At 42.5% G+C, this 17,320-nt stretch overlaps 1 protein-coding gene across 3 annotated transcripts in view; it reads left to right on the top strand.

The window, feature by feature from the left end:
* PLCD3 (phospholipase C delta 3) overlaps window positions 1–17,320 on the top strand; it is a 452,490-nt gene that overhangs the window by 376,593 nt on the left and 58,577 nt on the right. For all 3 annotated transcript variants that reach the window (XM_069237951.1, XM_069237953.1, XM_069237952.1), the window contains 4 exons: window positions 864–1,016; window positions 3,621–3,737; window positions 5,541–5,570; window positions 10,522–10,681. In XM_069237951.1, coding sequence (XP_069094052.1) covers window positions 864–1,016; window positions 3,621–3,737; window positions 5,541–5,570; window positions 10,522–10,681 — 460 coding nt within the window. The remainder of the gene's footprint in view (window positions 1–863; window positions 1,017–3,620; window positions 3,738–5,540; window positions 5,571–10,521; window positions 10,682–17,320) is intronic.

Here is a 17,320-nt window from a genome sequence, read left to right as displayed (position 1 = left end):
AGCAGAGTCATGTTTTTCTAGCTATTATACAACACCTTTAACTCGTTTCAAACATTAATTAACTTAAACTTAAACACGATGGCAAAGTAACAGTGAAGCTACATAAAATGCTGCCAATATTTTTAAAGAGTCCTCTAAGGATTCTCTTTCAACTAAGATGATCAGTGGGTATCAAAGCAAATCCAAAATACTTTAATGTAAGAGGCAATTTCAGTAGCTTCTTGTGATGAACGAAAAAGTTAATCTTCCTCCAACCCTACAAAACCAGGGACACCCAAGACTTTGTTTTAGAGCTGGAAGAACTGAAATAATTCTGCCTTTTCATCTGTGAAGACTGCTCATTTTGGAAAGACAGAATTCACATCTCAGATTTCTAAGAGCACAAGAATACACTTTCAAGACAAGAAATAAATGCTGCAAGCCCAGACTACTGCGGTCAAACTATGAAGCAGCATCTTGAAGGTTCAAGTTCCTGATATGGTTCTATTAAATACTGTCCAAGATTGCCACTGCTAAGGTATGAGGTGTCTGTCTGCAGACAATTCAAAGATTAAGAAACTAAACATTCAAAGGGATATTGTCTAGTAGGATTTTAGTTTCAAGTCCTTGCCAGTGATGCTACCCTAGGTGAAAGGCATACTCCGGGAAAGTGGTTGGGAAGAATGTTATTGCCAGAGAGAGGATTGCAGATGTGTCACTGGTAAGGATACTGTTTCGTTGTAGAGTGAGACAGTCAACAGAGTTGGCCTATTACTCATATGTTTAACATTTACCTGTACAAATTGTGTTTCACATGAAGTAATGGCTCTCGACATCATTGTCCCTTATATGTGTCTTAACAACATGTTGATTTGTATCTTCAGAACTCTCCTTATCCAGTTATCCTCTCCCTGGAAAATCACTGTGGACTGGAGCAGCAAACCACATTAGCCCGGCATCTAAAGACCATTCTAGGGGACATGTTAGTAACTAAAACTATTGATGGCAAAGAGCCACAGGAACTGCCATCCCCAGAGGTAAGTTGTGCTTTGTCTTTTTAAAGGCAGGCGGGTACCAATATAAGCTACTCTGGCTTTGATCTACAAAAATCTACTGTTGTTCTGCAAAGCAAAAGCAATCCTTTTAAATAAGGTAGGAACTGTTTGCAGGGCTGTGTGGAGGTAGCACTGGTCAGTGAGGGAGTGTGTAGTTAGTTGGTAGTCAGTGATGGGGCAGGGGGTAGTTGGCTGCAAAAAGCTACTGTTTAGATTTGGAGTACGTTTCAGGAGCTTATTATCTGGTGCTATGTCTTATGTTTTACAAAACCTTCTTTTCTGGCACCGTGAGTCAGATCTTGTTGGCTGATCAGACATTTCATAAGCACAAGTGCCTGAACAGAACTGCACTCTTGTTTAGTGCCCTGTATTCTGAGCAGGTAGCTTAAACAAACCTTTCACCTGCCTTACATTGTTGCTAATGCAGAGGTTTTACTACTGGAGGGATCTCGTATGGTTTACAGCAGCCAGTGATGAAGTGCTGCACTCCAACTGGTCGGTGGAGGTTTAAGATTCTGCAGTCTCTCCAAACCTTTCACATCATTCTTTGGTTTCGGCCGCATTTTATTTGAAAATCTTTCTGAAACCAGGAAGTTGATATTAGCTAATGTTCATCTGTGTGTTGAGTTGAAGATGCATTGCCTGACTCTGAACAAACCTTTGTATGAGCAGTTTCTTGAATCTTGAGTAATGCTTCCACTTGCTAGATGCATCTTGATGGCTGATGGCCCTGAATAAGAGCATTTGATGTTTATTATTATTCATTTTGCCCCATATTCGCATTATACAGGACGTTATGTCACAGAGACAGTCACTGTGTTTACAAATGCCAAGTTGTTAGCTGACAGGAGGCATTGTCATTGCACATTTGAAAAGGGGCCTTGAGCTTGTGGTTGACGCTAACTAGAAATCTCATATAGATACTGAACAGGAGGAATCCTTAAACACCACTGACACCCAGGTAACATTTGCCAAAGGCAGCGGCTATAACCCAATAATTGCTTTCATGTGTAGCAGGTCTATTTTCAGGTGGGCTTTGTTAATTCTTGGGGCACAATCAGCTCGTAAGGGATGTCAAACCTGTGATTTAAAGGCTTTCAGAATATCATAATATGCCACAATCTGAATTTTAGATTTATTTTGCCATAGGAGTAATCCTAAACAGATGTGAAAAGTTAGTTGATGCACACTTGGTAAACACATGTGCTGGATCATGCACTTCGGAATTGAGAATTTGACCAACCCCATGTTATAGAAATTAATACGGCATTGTAGCTTATATCAATATAATAAATATAGGACACACTGGGGCAAAGAACTGAGAAAACAATTCAGCTTTCTCTCAGACACAATATTCTGTTTGACATTCCAAATGTGAGTCTGAATTTTCAATATTGATTTATTGTGGCAAAGGAAGTGTTTTTAGAGCTTATTGGATTCCAACACTCATGACTCCTCTTGCTGGCCTACATCATCTTCCACACTAGCTGTCTCTTTATAAAGTCACCACAACCAACCTGAACCTCCACACCCCTCCCACTTATCTTGCAGTCGAGCCCACCATCTCTGGCGGTTCATGGCACACTAACAGCAGGGGCACAGTAAGAAGTGTAAAAAAGAGAAAAGAGGGCACTAGACCATTTCCATCTATACATTCAGGATCTGGAGCAACAACCTCTTATCCAGGAGGACCAAGTCAACACTGCTCAAATTTAGGAAAGAATTGAAGGCTTACTGCTTTAAAGAATACTAGATCACAAAGAATTAACCATCCACATGAATACATATCCAAACGAAGACTGAAACCAGATGCCAAATGATGTAAACAGCCTTTCTCATCTACTCATGAGTTGCTCAAAAGTACATAACATTTGAGAAGTCTTATTAGGGATCCAATTGATTACCAACATAACTCTCAAAAAATAATTAATGTTCCTCTTTAATGTGCCAGCTGGAAAACTCACAAACTGTTGATTAAAAGGCAAAATAAACAGAGAAATTATGGATTTCTAAGCAATGGAAGTCCGAAAAATCAGCAATAGTAGAAGTCTGGATTACAGAAAGGCGCTATCTATCTAGTGTGCTGGGAGTGCCCTACAGAATGGCAAATAAGGACGAAAACGTAACATTAGTGGAATCTTGTTTTCTAGATGTGTTTGATAATTAAATGATGTTGATACAGAAAATAAACCAATAGATTGTGGTGTCCGATTCTTATTTAATTTGCATAATTTGTACCCCCTGATTGACTGTGTCAAATTGATGGGATTGAGCAGTTTTGCAGAGTCTGATATTTCTTTGTTTTGCAGAGGAAGAGGGGGCAATTTGCATGACTGTGACCACTTGGAACTTACTGAACTGGTTTTTCTTTTTAGGGACTAGTTCCCCTTTGTGAAGATCTCCATTTTATCTAAAGTGTACCTGGCTTTGTGCAATTCATCCTGTTTTTGATTACGCTGACCTTGTTCCAGAATCCTTGTCAGATATTTTTAGGCAAGACAGTACCCATATAACATCAGGACAATCAGAGCAGTGAACTGCATTGCATAGTGTGATTATTTGTCTTTTTTCATTTGTTTTCTCTAGCATCTTAAAGGAAAGATTCTGGTCAAAGGAAAGAAACTGAGGTCTTTGTTTGGTGATGATGAAAACTTAAACCTGTGCTTAGTGGAAGAAGACGAATCATCAGCCGGGAGCAGAAGGGTAAAGTAGAAGGATTCTATTTGGAGCAAAATAATCTTGCTCAAATCATAAGATATTTTTTAGCAGTGAGAATATTCTTTAATATAGCATTTCCTAGAAAATGCACTAGATTGTATATAAAGGCCACCAGAGAACTGTTTACATAAAGAGCAGTGGCATACCGCTGGGTATTACCCAGGAGAGCTTTCTCCTGGTTGTATACTCCACCAGGTTTCAGGACTCCTGGGCATACCTTATTTAAATCAGAGTTTGACACATTCAAAAAAAGTTCACCCCCCTTTCACCATCAATGGTTTCAAGCTGTTTAGTACTCCAGTGCTATGGTGGAAAGGGTAACAACATCCAGAATAACACAGGTCTTTTGCTCATTTCATTCTGTGCAGTGCTTACAGAGGGTACAAAAGAGGGACTTCTAAAGTCTCCCAAGATTTGGTGGTCTTGAGAGGCGTCTGCCGTAGGGTTACGCATCAAACTGCCCACCTTTGAACAGCAGTGACTTTTCTGCCATACGGTACATTGGATGTGGCCAGTCGTCCCATCCTGAAATTATATCAGAGTGTGGGCTGTTCTTTAAAGTTGGCACTTACCTTTACCAACCTTGTGTTATTTTGTTTATTTTACTGCCTTTCCAGTACCATTGATGCCCTGAGCCAGGTCCAGACCTAAATCTATTTTCTGGTGATGGGATTATATTCCATGTATTGATTGACTAAAAACATATAGCAAATGGAACCTCAGACTTTGAGTCTCACCATCAGTCCTGTGTTTCTAGGGATACCCTTCTTATTGGAAATACGTTTTTCTTTAAATGTATGTCTTCCCTTTGTGGATAGGAATGTCTGACCTTTCCCTCTGTAGTTCTTAGACACTGTGAGACAACCATGTAGCTGTTTGATAGAGGCATATCTTGTCACCTAGAAGTGAGGGCCTATTTTGCTGATCTTAGGTAGATGCTAAACCTTGCCTAGAATGGATTGTGAGTGCTAACTAAACTCTGACCCAGAGAATATCTTCTTAAAGTCTTTCTTATAGGCATATTCTTGCCCTGCCTGAAGACCCATTACATGTCTGGTATTAGCATCCCATCACTTGGAACTAGAAGCAACACTTCTGTCCCTTCATCATCACAGTTCCTAGGGGGAGTACATGTATCATCCTGAAGAGGAAGAGCCAGACCCTGCCAGGAAAAGGTTCACCTAAACCTTTCCCTTGCTTTAATTTTCTTCTTGACCTATCTTGAAGTATTTGTGAAGTGTGAATGTGGCCTCATGATACAATGGAGTGCTGTTGAGAGAGCTGGCGATTGGATAGACAAATGCTGCACAAATCGCTTAAATCTGATGGATTTACAGGTTAGCAAGGATGTGGTTTAAAGGACATGATTCACAAATCTATTACAGGAGGTTTGAGAGGTGGCCACTTCAAGGTAGGGGCTGCACAGAATCCTACTAATTTCTGGAGCTTGTTTGAGGACCCTGGTGTTTCATAGACAGCGGTATCTTCAGCTTAGGACAGATGGCAAATGTGTTCAGAATGACTAAAATGAGTACGCTGTGAGTCCAGTAAGATCATTCAGCTGGCATAGATCTGGTGGTCTTGCCAGAGCAGGCACCAAGTAAGACATTTCGGCCCATGGGCACATCTCCATTGTGGGGAGCACAGTGCCCTGTCACAGAGTGATAGGTGTATGCTATATATAAAGTCGTGCCATCTAAAGGTATTATTAACCTGAAGAGAAATGTGTATTACTTAAAATGATCCTGTTTCTCTCCCATTAATACTGTCTTTGTTTCTTCTTTTCAGTCATCTCAGCAGGATCTGGAAAGACTGCAGGTAGATAAAAACAAAGCAGCTGGCGTAAGCAATGTGATTCACAGTAGTAAGAGGGCATAGGCATGGAGGGAGGGCTCTTTGTGGAAAATACAAGGTTTATAAGTTAATTTCTATCTCAACTTATTTCAGTATCCTTCGTAAATTGGATGCAAGTTATGTTTGTGGGTTGCAAGCATGAGTCACGCATGATACATGCAGATTGAAAGGTTGATTCTTTCTCACACAAACACACCTTTTTATATACATAACTGTTAGAAATGGGTCTCTGATTGGCAGTCAGTTTGCACTCTGTCCAAACAGGGAACCTCACTCTAGTCAGGGTAAGGGAGTTACACTCCTAGGATAACCCCTGCTCACCCCCTTGGTAGCCTGGCACAAGCAGTCAGTCTTATCTCAAAGGCAATGTGTAAAGTATTTGTACCAACACATACAGTAATGCAGTGAAAACACTACAAAATGGACACCACATGGAATCCAACACACACAAGTAAATTATGAATTTTTCAATTAAAAAGCTTCTTACGCCATAGGAAACAATGGATGCATTGATGTTACACAAACTACCTGGTTTGCATCAAAAATAAAGTTGCACGGACGAGTGTGCGCCGGAAAAGTCAGCGATCCGTCGATTCCTTACTCGTAAGTGAGGCCGTTGTTCCTTCTCTGGTTGGGTATGCAATGCGTCATTTTTCTCTCCCGCAAGAGAGCGATGCGTCGATTTCTGGACAGGCACTTCAGGTCCGGAAGGTTCTCGTTGATTTTGACGCCCAGCGATGTTGCCTTTGAAATCCGTCCACGGGGTGATGGGGAAACGTGCTGCGTGATGCTTGTGTCGATTTCAGCAGCCACAAGCAGGTTTTGTGTTGCTTCTCCAGCCGCGATGCAGGTGATGCATCGATTTCCCAGCCATGATGTAGGTGGTGCGTTGATTTCTCAGCTGCGATGCAGGTGGTGCGTCATTTTTACAGTCGTACTGCAGGTGGTGGGTTGAAATTTTCCCTGCATGGCTACTGTGTATGGATTTCCACCTTGGTTCCACCAGCTTCACCTTTCAAGGGGCTCATGGACAGGATATGGCACCACTTGGCATGGTAGGAGTCTCAGCAGAGAGCCAGGTGCTGGCAAAGGAAGTCTTTGATGGCCCTGAGACTTCAAAACAGGAGGCAAGCTCAGTCCAAGCCCTTGGAGACACTTCACAAGCAGGAATATACCATAAAGTCCAGTTTTTGTCCTCTTTCAGGCAGATGCAGCAACTACAGGCCTACCCAGCAAAGCACAATCACAGGCAAAGGGGCAATACTCCTCCTCCAGCTCTTCTCCTTGGCAGAGCTTTCTCTTGAATCCAGAAGTAATCTAGACATCTGGGGTGTTGGGTCCACTACTTATACCCCTTTTTGCCTTTGAAGTAAACAAACTTCTAAGGAAAGTCTCTGTTGTTTATAGGATTCTGCCTTGCCCAGGCCAGGCCCCAGATACTCACCAGGGGGTTGGAAACTGCATTGTGCAAGGGCAGGCACTGCCCATTCAGGTGTAAGTGACCACTCCTCCCTCCATTCTAGCTCAGATGGCTCATCAGGATATGCAGGCTACACCCAGTCCCCTTTGTGTCACTGTCTAGTGGAGATTCACAAACACTCCAACTGTCAGTCTGACCCAGACAGGGAAAGCACAAGCAGGCAGAGTCACAAAACAGTTTAAGCAAGAAAATGCCCACTTTCTAAAAGTGGCATTTTCAAACTGACAATTTAAAAACCAACTTTACCAAAAGATGTATTTTTAAATTGAGTTCAGAGGCCCCAAACTCCAAATCTCTATCAGCTCCCAAAGGGAAACAGCACTTTAAAAATATTTAAAGGCAGTCCCCATGTTAACTTATGAGAGAGATAGGCCTTGCAACTGTGAAAAACGAATTTGGCAGTATTTCACTGTTCGGCCATGTAAAACACATCAGTACATGTCCCACCTTTAACATACACTGCACCCTGCCCATGGGCTACCTAGGGCGTACCTTAGGGGTGCCTTTCATCTACAAACAGGGAAGGTTTGGGCCTGGCAAGTGGGTACACTTGCCAGGTCGAATTGGCAGTTTAAAACTGCACTGCACACACAGACACTGCAGTGGCAGGCAGGTCTGAGCCATGTTTACAGGGCTGCTCATGTGGGTGACACAACCAGTGCTGCAGGCCCACTAGTAGCATTTGATTTGCAGGCCCTTGGCACCTCTAGTGCTCTTTACTAGGGACTTACTAGTAAATCAAATATGCCAATGATGGATAAGCCAATTACGCATACAATTTACACTGGGAGCACTTGCACTTTAGCACTGGTCAGCAGTGGTAAAGTGCCCAGAGTACCAAAACCAGCAAAAACAAAGTCCAGCACACAGTCAAAACATAGGAAGCAGAGGCAAAAAAGACAGAGGAGAGCACGCCAAGGTTGCCAGGTCTAATAACACCCTTAATGTTTCTGCCTGTATTATTCTGTAACTACCAAACAAGCTAAATCAGCATACATTTAGCATACACCAGTCGTCTCTGGGAGGTATATCCCTAGTGGTCTTGTTTACACTCAGAACAACAACGCTGACTCCATGACTCTACACAAAGATGGGCCCTTAGAAAAGCATGGTAATTCAAGGGGAACTTGTTACAATTCCCCCTCTTTACGCCCCCACACAAACAAGTACATCCACTTTTTTCTTGGCTCTATAGTTCTCTAACAGCTTCTACAACTGCTGAACAGTATTCTGTGAGGATGTGTGTCAAACCCTGCTGAAAGGTCCAGAGTATCAGCACAGTCCCATATCTATGTTGATCTGGAAAGCCAGCCAGGACAGCATCAAAGACAGCTGAGGTGTTTATCGCCGTGTGAGAACTGGAATATAATCACCCTCTCCAAGCCTGGAAAGGAGTACGTGGAGATTGCGATGAAGAGGATCAAAAGAGCAACACCTTCACGAAAAATAAGTGAACAAAGCCCTTTTGAAAGAGCTTGAGTCTACACACTCCCACTACTGGGGTCAAAGGATAAAATTGAGTATATTGGGCCTCATTAACTAGGAAATGGCACAGCTTGGTGCCACAAGCAATTTTGCTGCGCCAAGCTGCGTCTTTTCCGGAACGCAGAGATGCGCTGTATTTACAAGAATATGACACATCCCTGTGTTCTCCCCTGTGCCGGTGCTAAATTAGCTGCCTAATGCCAGCGCAGGCACCCTTGCGCCATAGTGCGTTGCAGGGAATAATTGTTTATGTGCAGGAACGTGTCCCTTACTGAACATAAACAATCAATAATGGCGATTTGTTACTTCTGTGTGTGCTAAATTATGCAGCACACTTAGAAGTAGAAAATCGTCATTATTTAATGATTGTTTATGTGCAGGAAATGACGCCTTCCTGCACATAAACAATCATTAATGGTATTTTGCAGAATGCAGCACACATACAAAAAGCAAAAACGAGGAGAAATAAAAGTATTTCTCCTTGTTGCGCCACTCTAACGCCACCTCTGTGTTCGTTTTTGGTGCTGCCTCAGCTTTAGGATTTCTTGTGAATCTAGGGCAGCGTCAAAGTGCACTGGGTGTTGCTGTGGGATGCCCACAGCAACACCCATTGCATGTCCCTTTCACGCAAAGTGATGAATGGAAAGGGGCCTTAATTAGAAGGCTTTAAGATACAAAAAGTGGCTTAGCGCCACCTTATAAATATGGAAAAGAGCACAGTGCCACCGAAGCTTCGCTGAAAGTGATGCTCCGTTGGTGCTAGGGGCTTGTAAATGAGCCCCTTAGTTTTGGCCCTCATTTTTGCCATGAACAAAGTGGGTGTATATGGGCAAATGTTCTGCTGCAAGAGCATCTGAGGTTCATTAACCTACTTTGGGAGTTCCCAACTGTGATATTCCAAGTGTAGCGGACCCTGGTAAAACAGTAGACTAATACACATAACGAGTTGCAGATACACAATGCATGGCATAAGGCACACTACAAAATCAAAAAAGCAAATCTTCAGTCCATGGAGTACTGGATAAATATAACACAGAAATAAATGTCACTCAAGCTTGTTTCTGTGCTTTTGTTCGCCTAGTTTGCGGGTCTTGTCATCTAAAGTAGCCCCCCAAGCTAGATCTGTTTATAATTGATTACAAAGGTCTGACGAACCATGGCTTCCTTTTTTCAGGTCATAGTCAGTGTTTCCATGGCAGCTTCTCTGATTTGATATTTTAAAGTACCTAACTTACATTTTGCCATATTTAATTATCTGACCACGACATTTTTGTGCTCCCATCCATGCCTGCTTTCCCTACAACAGCTCTGACCTTTCACTGGGCCACTGTGACACAATCTCCCTCTGCTGTGCTGCTCGCAGTCACGTCCCCATCACTGCAACCCTCATCTTCCCTAACCGTGTCCAGGGATTGTCTCCTCTTTACATCTAATGCTGCTTCCAGTCTGAGACTTCCTGCCTGTTTCACTTAACTGTCCTCCCCTCTCTGCTTGTGATTGCTCTCTTTGTTATTCTCTTGGCCATTGCCAGTCTATGTGCCCCCTGCCATCCAGTCCACTCTCTGTAGCCCATCCATGCATGTTCCCCACACCTGCGCTCTCCACCAGCTCCTAGTGTTTGTAAATTTGTGTCACCTCCACCTGCTACCGCCTTCATGCCCCTTCACATCTCATGCACCACTGTGTTTTGACACAGTACTAATGTCAATGAAGATTTTCACTTACAAAATACATTGTACCTGTGCTCGGTTTCAGAAGGAGATGGGATTGGGTGAGCAGTTAGCCAGTGAGGGGAGGTGGGACTCAGGCCGCGGCTTACACACCATGAGCAGGACACTTGAAATCTAAGTCTAACATACAATGAATGCTTCTCTTTCAAGCCACATATGAGGGAACTGAGACACATATCCATATTTACGTAGGCCTGTGGCACATTCTTCTATTTTGCAGGCTAAAGACTACAGTGAGATATCTCAAGAGCTGTCTGATCTGGTTGTCTACCTTAAGACTATCTCCTTCCATGGATTCCAGAATCCACTGAAGAGCCTGGCAGCACACGAGATGTCCTCTTTCAGTGAGTCCAAGGTCCGAAAACTCACAAAGGAGTCAGGTAATGGCACACTAAAAATAAACGAGAAATTGGGGGCTTTACGGGATGGAGTATGTCTCTCAACCAGCCAAGGTCTCTGTGGAGAATGACCATTAAGCAGTTATCACCTTTGTCTGATAGGGAACTAACACATAAAAAGGCCAGCTGCTGTAGGCTCTACATACCATCACAAATAATTTATAAAACAAGGCACAGTACCTTTCACCAAAATTGCAACTCTTTTAATGGGACGTTATATCGACTCCATGTGCTTTGTTTCCTTTAACAAAACATTTGAGAGGACTTTGGCCCTAGTACCAGTATCAATACCCTTTGGCTCCAATTAAGTGGAAGATAGTAATGGTGACTTGCCGTCCGCACCTGCTGCAGCCAGGCCAACCAGTTTATACTTCCATACATGGTGGGTGTTTGCCTGATATGTAGTGGGTGTTTTCCCATCATATTGGGGAAATAAAATGTCCTTTTTTTAAAGATGTCCTCACTTTCCAAAGCAATTTCTCATAGTGCTAAGTCCCCCAAACATGCTGGCATATTTAGCACTATAGATGGGTTAGCAGAACTGATGCCACTGGCATTTGTGGATATTGGTTGAACTTATGAAGTCAGCGTCATGGATGTTGTCCCTTGTGGAACACTATGGCCCTCATTTCAACATTGGCAAGCGCGGCCGCCAATGTGGCTGCACTCCCGCAGTGGCTATTTGGAGATCCCCGCTGGGCCGGCGGGCGGAAACCTAGTTTCTGCCCGCCGGCCCAGCCGGGATCTCGGCCGCAACACGGGAGCTGGCTCCAAATGGAGCCGGCGGTGTTGCGGCGGTGCGACGGGTGCAGTTGCACCCGTCGCGCTTTTCACTGTCTGCTATGCAGACAGTGAAAAGCTCCATGGGGCCGTGGCAGGGGGCCCCGCGACTCCCCTTTCCGCCAGCCTTTCATGGCGGTTCATACCAATCCCCTGGGCAGCGCTGCGCTGGGGATTACTACCGCCGGGACCAATGTGGCGGGAAACCATGGAAGCATCGCCAGCCTGTTGGCGGTGCTTCCATCGAAACAGCCCTGGCAGTCTTTGACCGCCAGGGTTATAATGAGGGCCAATGTGTTGGCTGTGGTCGTGTGCGGTGCTTTTGTGCAGCGAAACGTACATCTTGGTCAAAACTGCGGTGTCTTGTGGGCCTTTCAACAGGTATACAGGTGGTTAGGTGTAGAGATTATTGAGAATGCCATTGTGTGATAAGGTTATTGCCAGTGCTGCTCACTTTCATTTTGTGGTACTCATTTTTTTGCTGTGCTTTCTTCACCGCATCATTCCATCTGTGTGCTTGGATTCTGTTTCACTCTTGGCATCTAATGTGCAGTTTTCCTATGGACATTTGATGTGCTGAAGGTTGCTCTCCTGTACTATTATGATGTAGCCTGGCATATGAACTGTTGTGTATTGTCAAGGAAGTGTTGTACTGCCTGTAGGTGTTTTCCATTTGCGTGTTCAGTTTTGATATGCCACCAGTGAATTCTCGTCTATGGAACTCGCAGCATGATTTGGGATTGAATTTGATGTTGAGATTAGAATCACGTGTCCTTCTTTGTTGTTGATAGATCCTGAACTGGGGTTTGCACGTTTACTGCATGGATAATGTTGTCATGGGTTCCATTTACATTACACGCCTTCTTGCCCTTGGCATTTGCCAAGCTACGATCCAGACAATGGTTGAAATGCTGGTAATAGCAGTATCATACGTACCACGTACTTGACCATTATTACTCGTACATTTTGGTTAGGCCTGTTTAAAATTCTGCTTCATTGAATTGCAAGTTCAGTTTAGGCATCCTTTCTATCGGCAATTGCATTTTTCACCTGAAAAACATCCCTGTGCTCAAGTCATGTTACTTCTTGCGATGTCGGTGATCTTCCGTGTCATGGCCCCCGTTAGGGTTTGTTGATGCTGTATTTCCCATGAATGTTTCCCTATTTTGTATGTTCTTAAGTGTGGGAGACAGTGTGGCTGTTGTACATGAATGCTATGTTGGCCATAAAGTTTAGGGTGTCACAGTGATTGACATTCTGTTCATGGTTCCCACAGGTGCTGCCACAAGCTATGTAGTGCTGCAGGCGAGAGGATTATTGTGTTCAAGTGGAGTCTGTGCCTCTAAAAAGGGTTGTGCTTCACTATTCAGATGGGTGCCACTGGCGCTGTGTTTTGTCTATTGTAGTTCATTCCTTGCTGCATTCCTGTTTGGACCAATGTATAGTGTTCTGTGAAATAGTCATCGGGGGTTGTTTGTCGGTTTCATACTTGGCTGTGATTTTGGTCTGAAAGCCCTATCTTCGTAAATATTTTTTTATTTTAAATTTGCTGCACAGGCTGTTTTGAAATATGACTTATTTTTGGCAAAGTTGTTTGTGAAATATGCAATTTCTTCATACTCTTTGTACCAATGGCACCTTGGTTTCAACATTTGAAATATTGTAGGATGGCAAAGAATCAAGCAGAAATTAAAATACCTTCCCATTCCTCTCTTTTCACAAAAAATAGGCTAATATGAATAAAATAATTATTTGTTAACAGAAAAATATTCAACTTTGAGAGTCAGCGGTAAATATAACATAGACATATAGTGTAGACATAACAAAAGTAATACTATACACAACCTGTTGGTTAAACCTAGACCCTTAACGTAAACTCTCTGAGTTCCTGTCACTCTATTTTGGCTGAAAAATCAATTAACACGCACTATTATGGAAATTTAAAACTTTAAAAGAAAACTGGATTAAGTACTTGAGATCAATTGAAACGTGTAATATTAAACGTTTATGAATATTTTTATTAGATGTCTTGTCAATTGTGTGTTTACAGGCATTATGTTTTGTCAGACAATAAAGTACATGCATACATTAACAGGTACATAAAACAGTCGTGAGCTATTTAAGGCCCTAAAAAACTATTATTTTCTCCCCCTCCGGGACTTGTTGTTACTGGGGTGATCCCATTATTTTCAGAGGTGGGGCGTGGGACAGCAGGATTTTCGGTTTTTGGGGAATAAAATGGAAATTGGACTTCCCAGGATGATTTCCATATTCTCTTCTCTGATACTCTACCCACAGATTTTGTTTACCACTTACCAGCAGTGTTCCCGTTGAACTCATAATTCAGTAACCTGTTACCCGGCCCATCAGATTTACCATGGCGCTCATAATGAAGACCTCAGATGGGCCCTAAAGTCGGAGTTCATAGTTTGTAGTTAACTCTGCAATTCAGCATACAGTCAACTCGACGTCCATATTGGTCCTGAGTGATTTGGATTCAAAATGAAATCTTGGCCTGTTTCTTATTTCTTATAAGGCATAGGTCCGTGATTTTCCTTCTGTTGTTTGCATCATTGATGACAGAACCTAGAAACTTCCTTTTAACTTCAGCACTGCCCCTTGGACCTGACACTACATCACCATCTGCAGGGTTAATAGTTAAGATTCTGTAGGATTTCTTCACACATGCAGTCCCAGGAAGCTGAAATCTCACATTGTACTCTTTGAATTTATTAAGACCAGGAGATTAATTTTATGTGTGTTTCTTTAATTCTACCACACAGCATCGCTAAAATCTAATTTACAACATCCAATTGTAGGCCTCTGTAGAAAAAACAATCTTCTAAAAACCTGCTTCTTTTATGTTTCAATGGTATTTATTAAGGTTTTGGACACATCAGGTACAACACAGCACCCAAAAAAGGGTAAATGACCTAACAGGAGTATCCAACAACAATCTCAACCTTTTCTAGTACCACACCCAATATTCACGTAAGAAATTAATACGGATAACACATCAGTAACAGCAGTGGAGAGTGTGCCAAAGCGAGGGATCAGCTCTGGGCCAAGTACGTCCAGTGTACGGAGTGTCTGTTGGCATGTCTGGCTGCGGAAATATGAATTCAAAGAGGTAAGTACTGGATCCCATAATCTGTGGAAAGCAGCGTGTTTGGCGGCAAGCAACAAACGGAGGTGTGCTTGCCCGCTGTGGAGTGGGTAAAGATTCTCTGCGGATCTGCCTAAAATAGAAAATTCAGGAAGTGTGTCTAAGTCGCAGCCTTGAAATCCTGCCTCTTTTATATAACTTGGAAAGGGAGGAACAGCTTCCAAATAAACCGAGCCAAGTCTGTATCTTCTAAAACTCGTGACAACAGTACAACTGCAGAACAAAAAAATGGCATTAGCAGTCCAAAATGAAACAGATCCATTTTATTCTCAAAAGTGAGTAATATCATTAGCACAGCCACTAGTCGTTGACCTTAATCAACAAGAACAAAGCTCATTAAAGTTATAGAACAGTTAAAAATATGTTTCTGAACTGTATTTATACCAGCATAAATAATCACAAAACAAATAAATGCTCCCTTCTGTGCACTTGACAAAGGTACTATAATTCATTAGTTTGTGGGAGGAAAATGTTCAGAAAGGATAAAATGAATTGGCCTGGCCTTAAGAAAATCTGAATTGTACAGTTACTGACTGCTAAGAAAATGGCCAGATCATGCAGGACAATAGGCTCATATTATCTAGATCTTTAAAGCCTTTGCAGTGATTGTGATAATGCTTCAGCAACTAGGATTAAACAAAAATGTGAAAAGGTAGCAATAATAAATCTAATCACACATAGATTTTTTAATTCTCTCTAGCTGAAACAGTGGTCAACATCGAAAATACCTTGAACTACTCAGAGACCACAAGCTTTAAAAGTTACTGTTCAGAAAGACATAACATCAAAAACTCACCTGGAAATTTTAATGAAAGAAGACCCAGATTTAAGTCGTTTACATAAAGAAAATTAATTATTGCTCTGTCAGATGCAGTGAAACTCAACTGATTTATCCTCATACTGCCTGAAGCACCCATCAAACAGTCTACTTTTTTTCTTAAATTTAGCAAATGGAATAACCGAAGATGTTTTCTTTGTTTCTTTAAATTACATGCCACTCCTACGGGTGGGAATACTTCGACACTTGAAACACTTAAAAAAGGCACAATATATCCAGAATCAAAGAAATTATCTTAAAAGAGAGATTCTCACTGGTAGGCCAGTGCAATAACACATAAAATCTTTGTTGACACCTCAAAATGGGGAATGCCCACAACCAAGCAGTCCCGTCAGTGTTAAACCCTGTTAAAGAAAATAAACTATGGAACTATCAGCATTAGAAGTATGACTTACCAATGAAAGATTCTGTGTATTACCTGCCCAGTATGTATTAACATCTTAATAATTCATGAAATTCTGAACAGATCTGTTAGAAAAATATCTGTACTAAGGTACTCACAAAGGATCCAAATTCCATCCCATACCATAATGCTTGAAGTTGGTTTGCTTCTCTCCCTAATTCCCAAGGATCTCTCAGTAGGAAATCTCAAAAGACATTTGATTTTCCAGGTTTTACTGAAGTGATCCAAGCTGTCAGAAAATTAACCAGTATTACTGTCATATTTAATGTCCACTCATTAAAAGCTCTTCATAATTACAAATGAGTCTCTTAATTTCAATAAACATCTCCAAAAGAGGGGATCATTCACACAAGCAGACAAGCTACATTAATCAAGACCACATAGCCATGGCAGATTGTTATCTTTAATAATTCAATCAGAATCATATCAAAAGGACAAAAAATATAAAATCTTATGTTTGTAGTGTGTGTAGCTGTAGATATACATGCTCTGCATACTCCTGCCTTCTAGTTTGGAGTTTGGACAGGTATAACTTGCTTTCTTCAAAGAATTCTGTCGAGTCAGGAGGAATAGTGATTCCTCATGGTAATGGGCATGGGCGTCCACTCCATAATTCAGTTGGTTTCTTCCACCATCAGGGTCAGATGTGCTTAGCCAAGGCTCTGAGTCAACAGCGTGTGGTGTTCTTCGTCAGGGCCTTCCCAGGCTTCCATTCCTGGTAGCTTCTGACAGTCCTTTTCTGCATCGATTTCTCATCCTCCGTCATAGTCCCTCCATCGCATCTGCGTCTTTGGGTATGTTGACCCCCTGCTTGGGCCTATTCTGTTGGGTCCGTGCTCGAGAATCTGAGCGCCGTAATCGAAAAACCATCCTTTCGCTAATGTCCACAGTGCCGTTCCAAGTACTTGTGGGCAGATCAGTACACAGTTTGGCAACCTCTGTCCCACTCCGGAGCATAATGAGGTCTCTTGCTCCACCTGCCTCACCTTCCTGTCTAAATAGATCATCCAGAACAGTTATGATCGTCTGCTTGCTCAACACGACATGGAGCAGCACAGAGACAATGATATGCCAAATATCTTCAGAAAGACGTAGAAGAAGCTGCCATCAGTCCAGAATCTGATTTGCCCTCTGACTCTGAGGTTCCAGACCCACAGCCCACACCAGGCCAGCATCAGTAGACAACAACAGTGAGCATTAGTTCTCACCACTAAGTCACTCACTGCCCCTCTATAATACAGGCAACGAGCCAACATTCAGGGCCACTATCTCCCAGCCATGGTTGGCACTGACCTAAGGCTTCAGAGCTGACTTAGCCCCAGTACACTGCAGGACACCCAAGACCCAACCCACCTTGATGCAAACAGCACCCTCCGTGACAAATGGGGCCTCGGTGCCTGCACCAGCGGACACCTCGGAGCTGAAACAGTGGTC

This window comes from Pleurodeles waltl, chromosome 6 (genome assembly GCF_031143425.1).
Source record: "Pleurodeles waltl isolate 20211129_DDA chromosome 6, aPleWal1.hap1.20221129, whole genome shotgun sequence".
Lineage (NCBI taxonomy): Eukaryota > Metazoa > Chordata > Amphibia > Caudata > Salamandridae > Pleurodeles > Pleurodeles waltl.
This window is presented reverse-complemented; position numbering and strand designations above follow the sequence as displayed.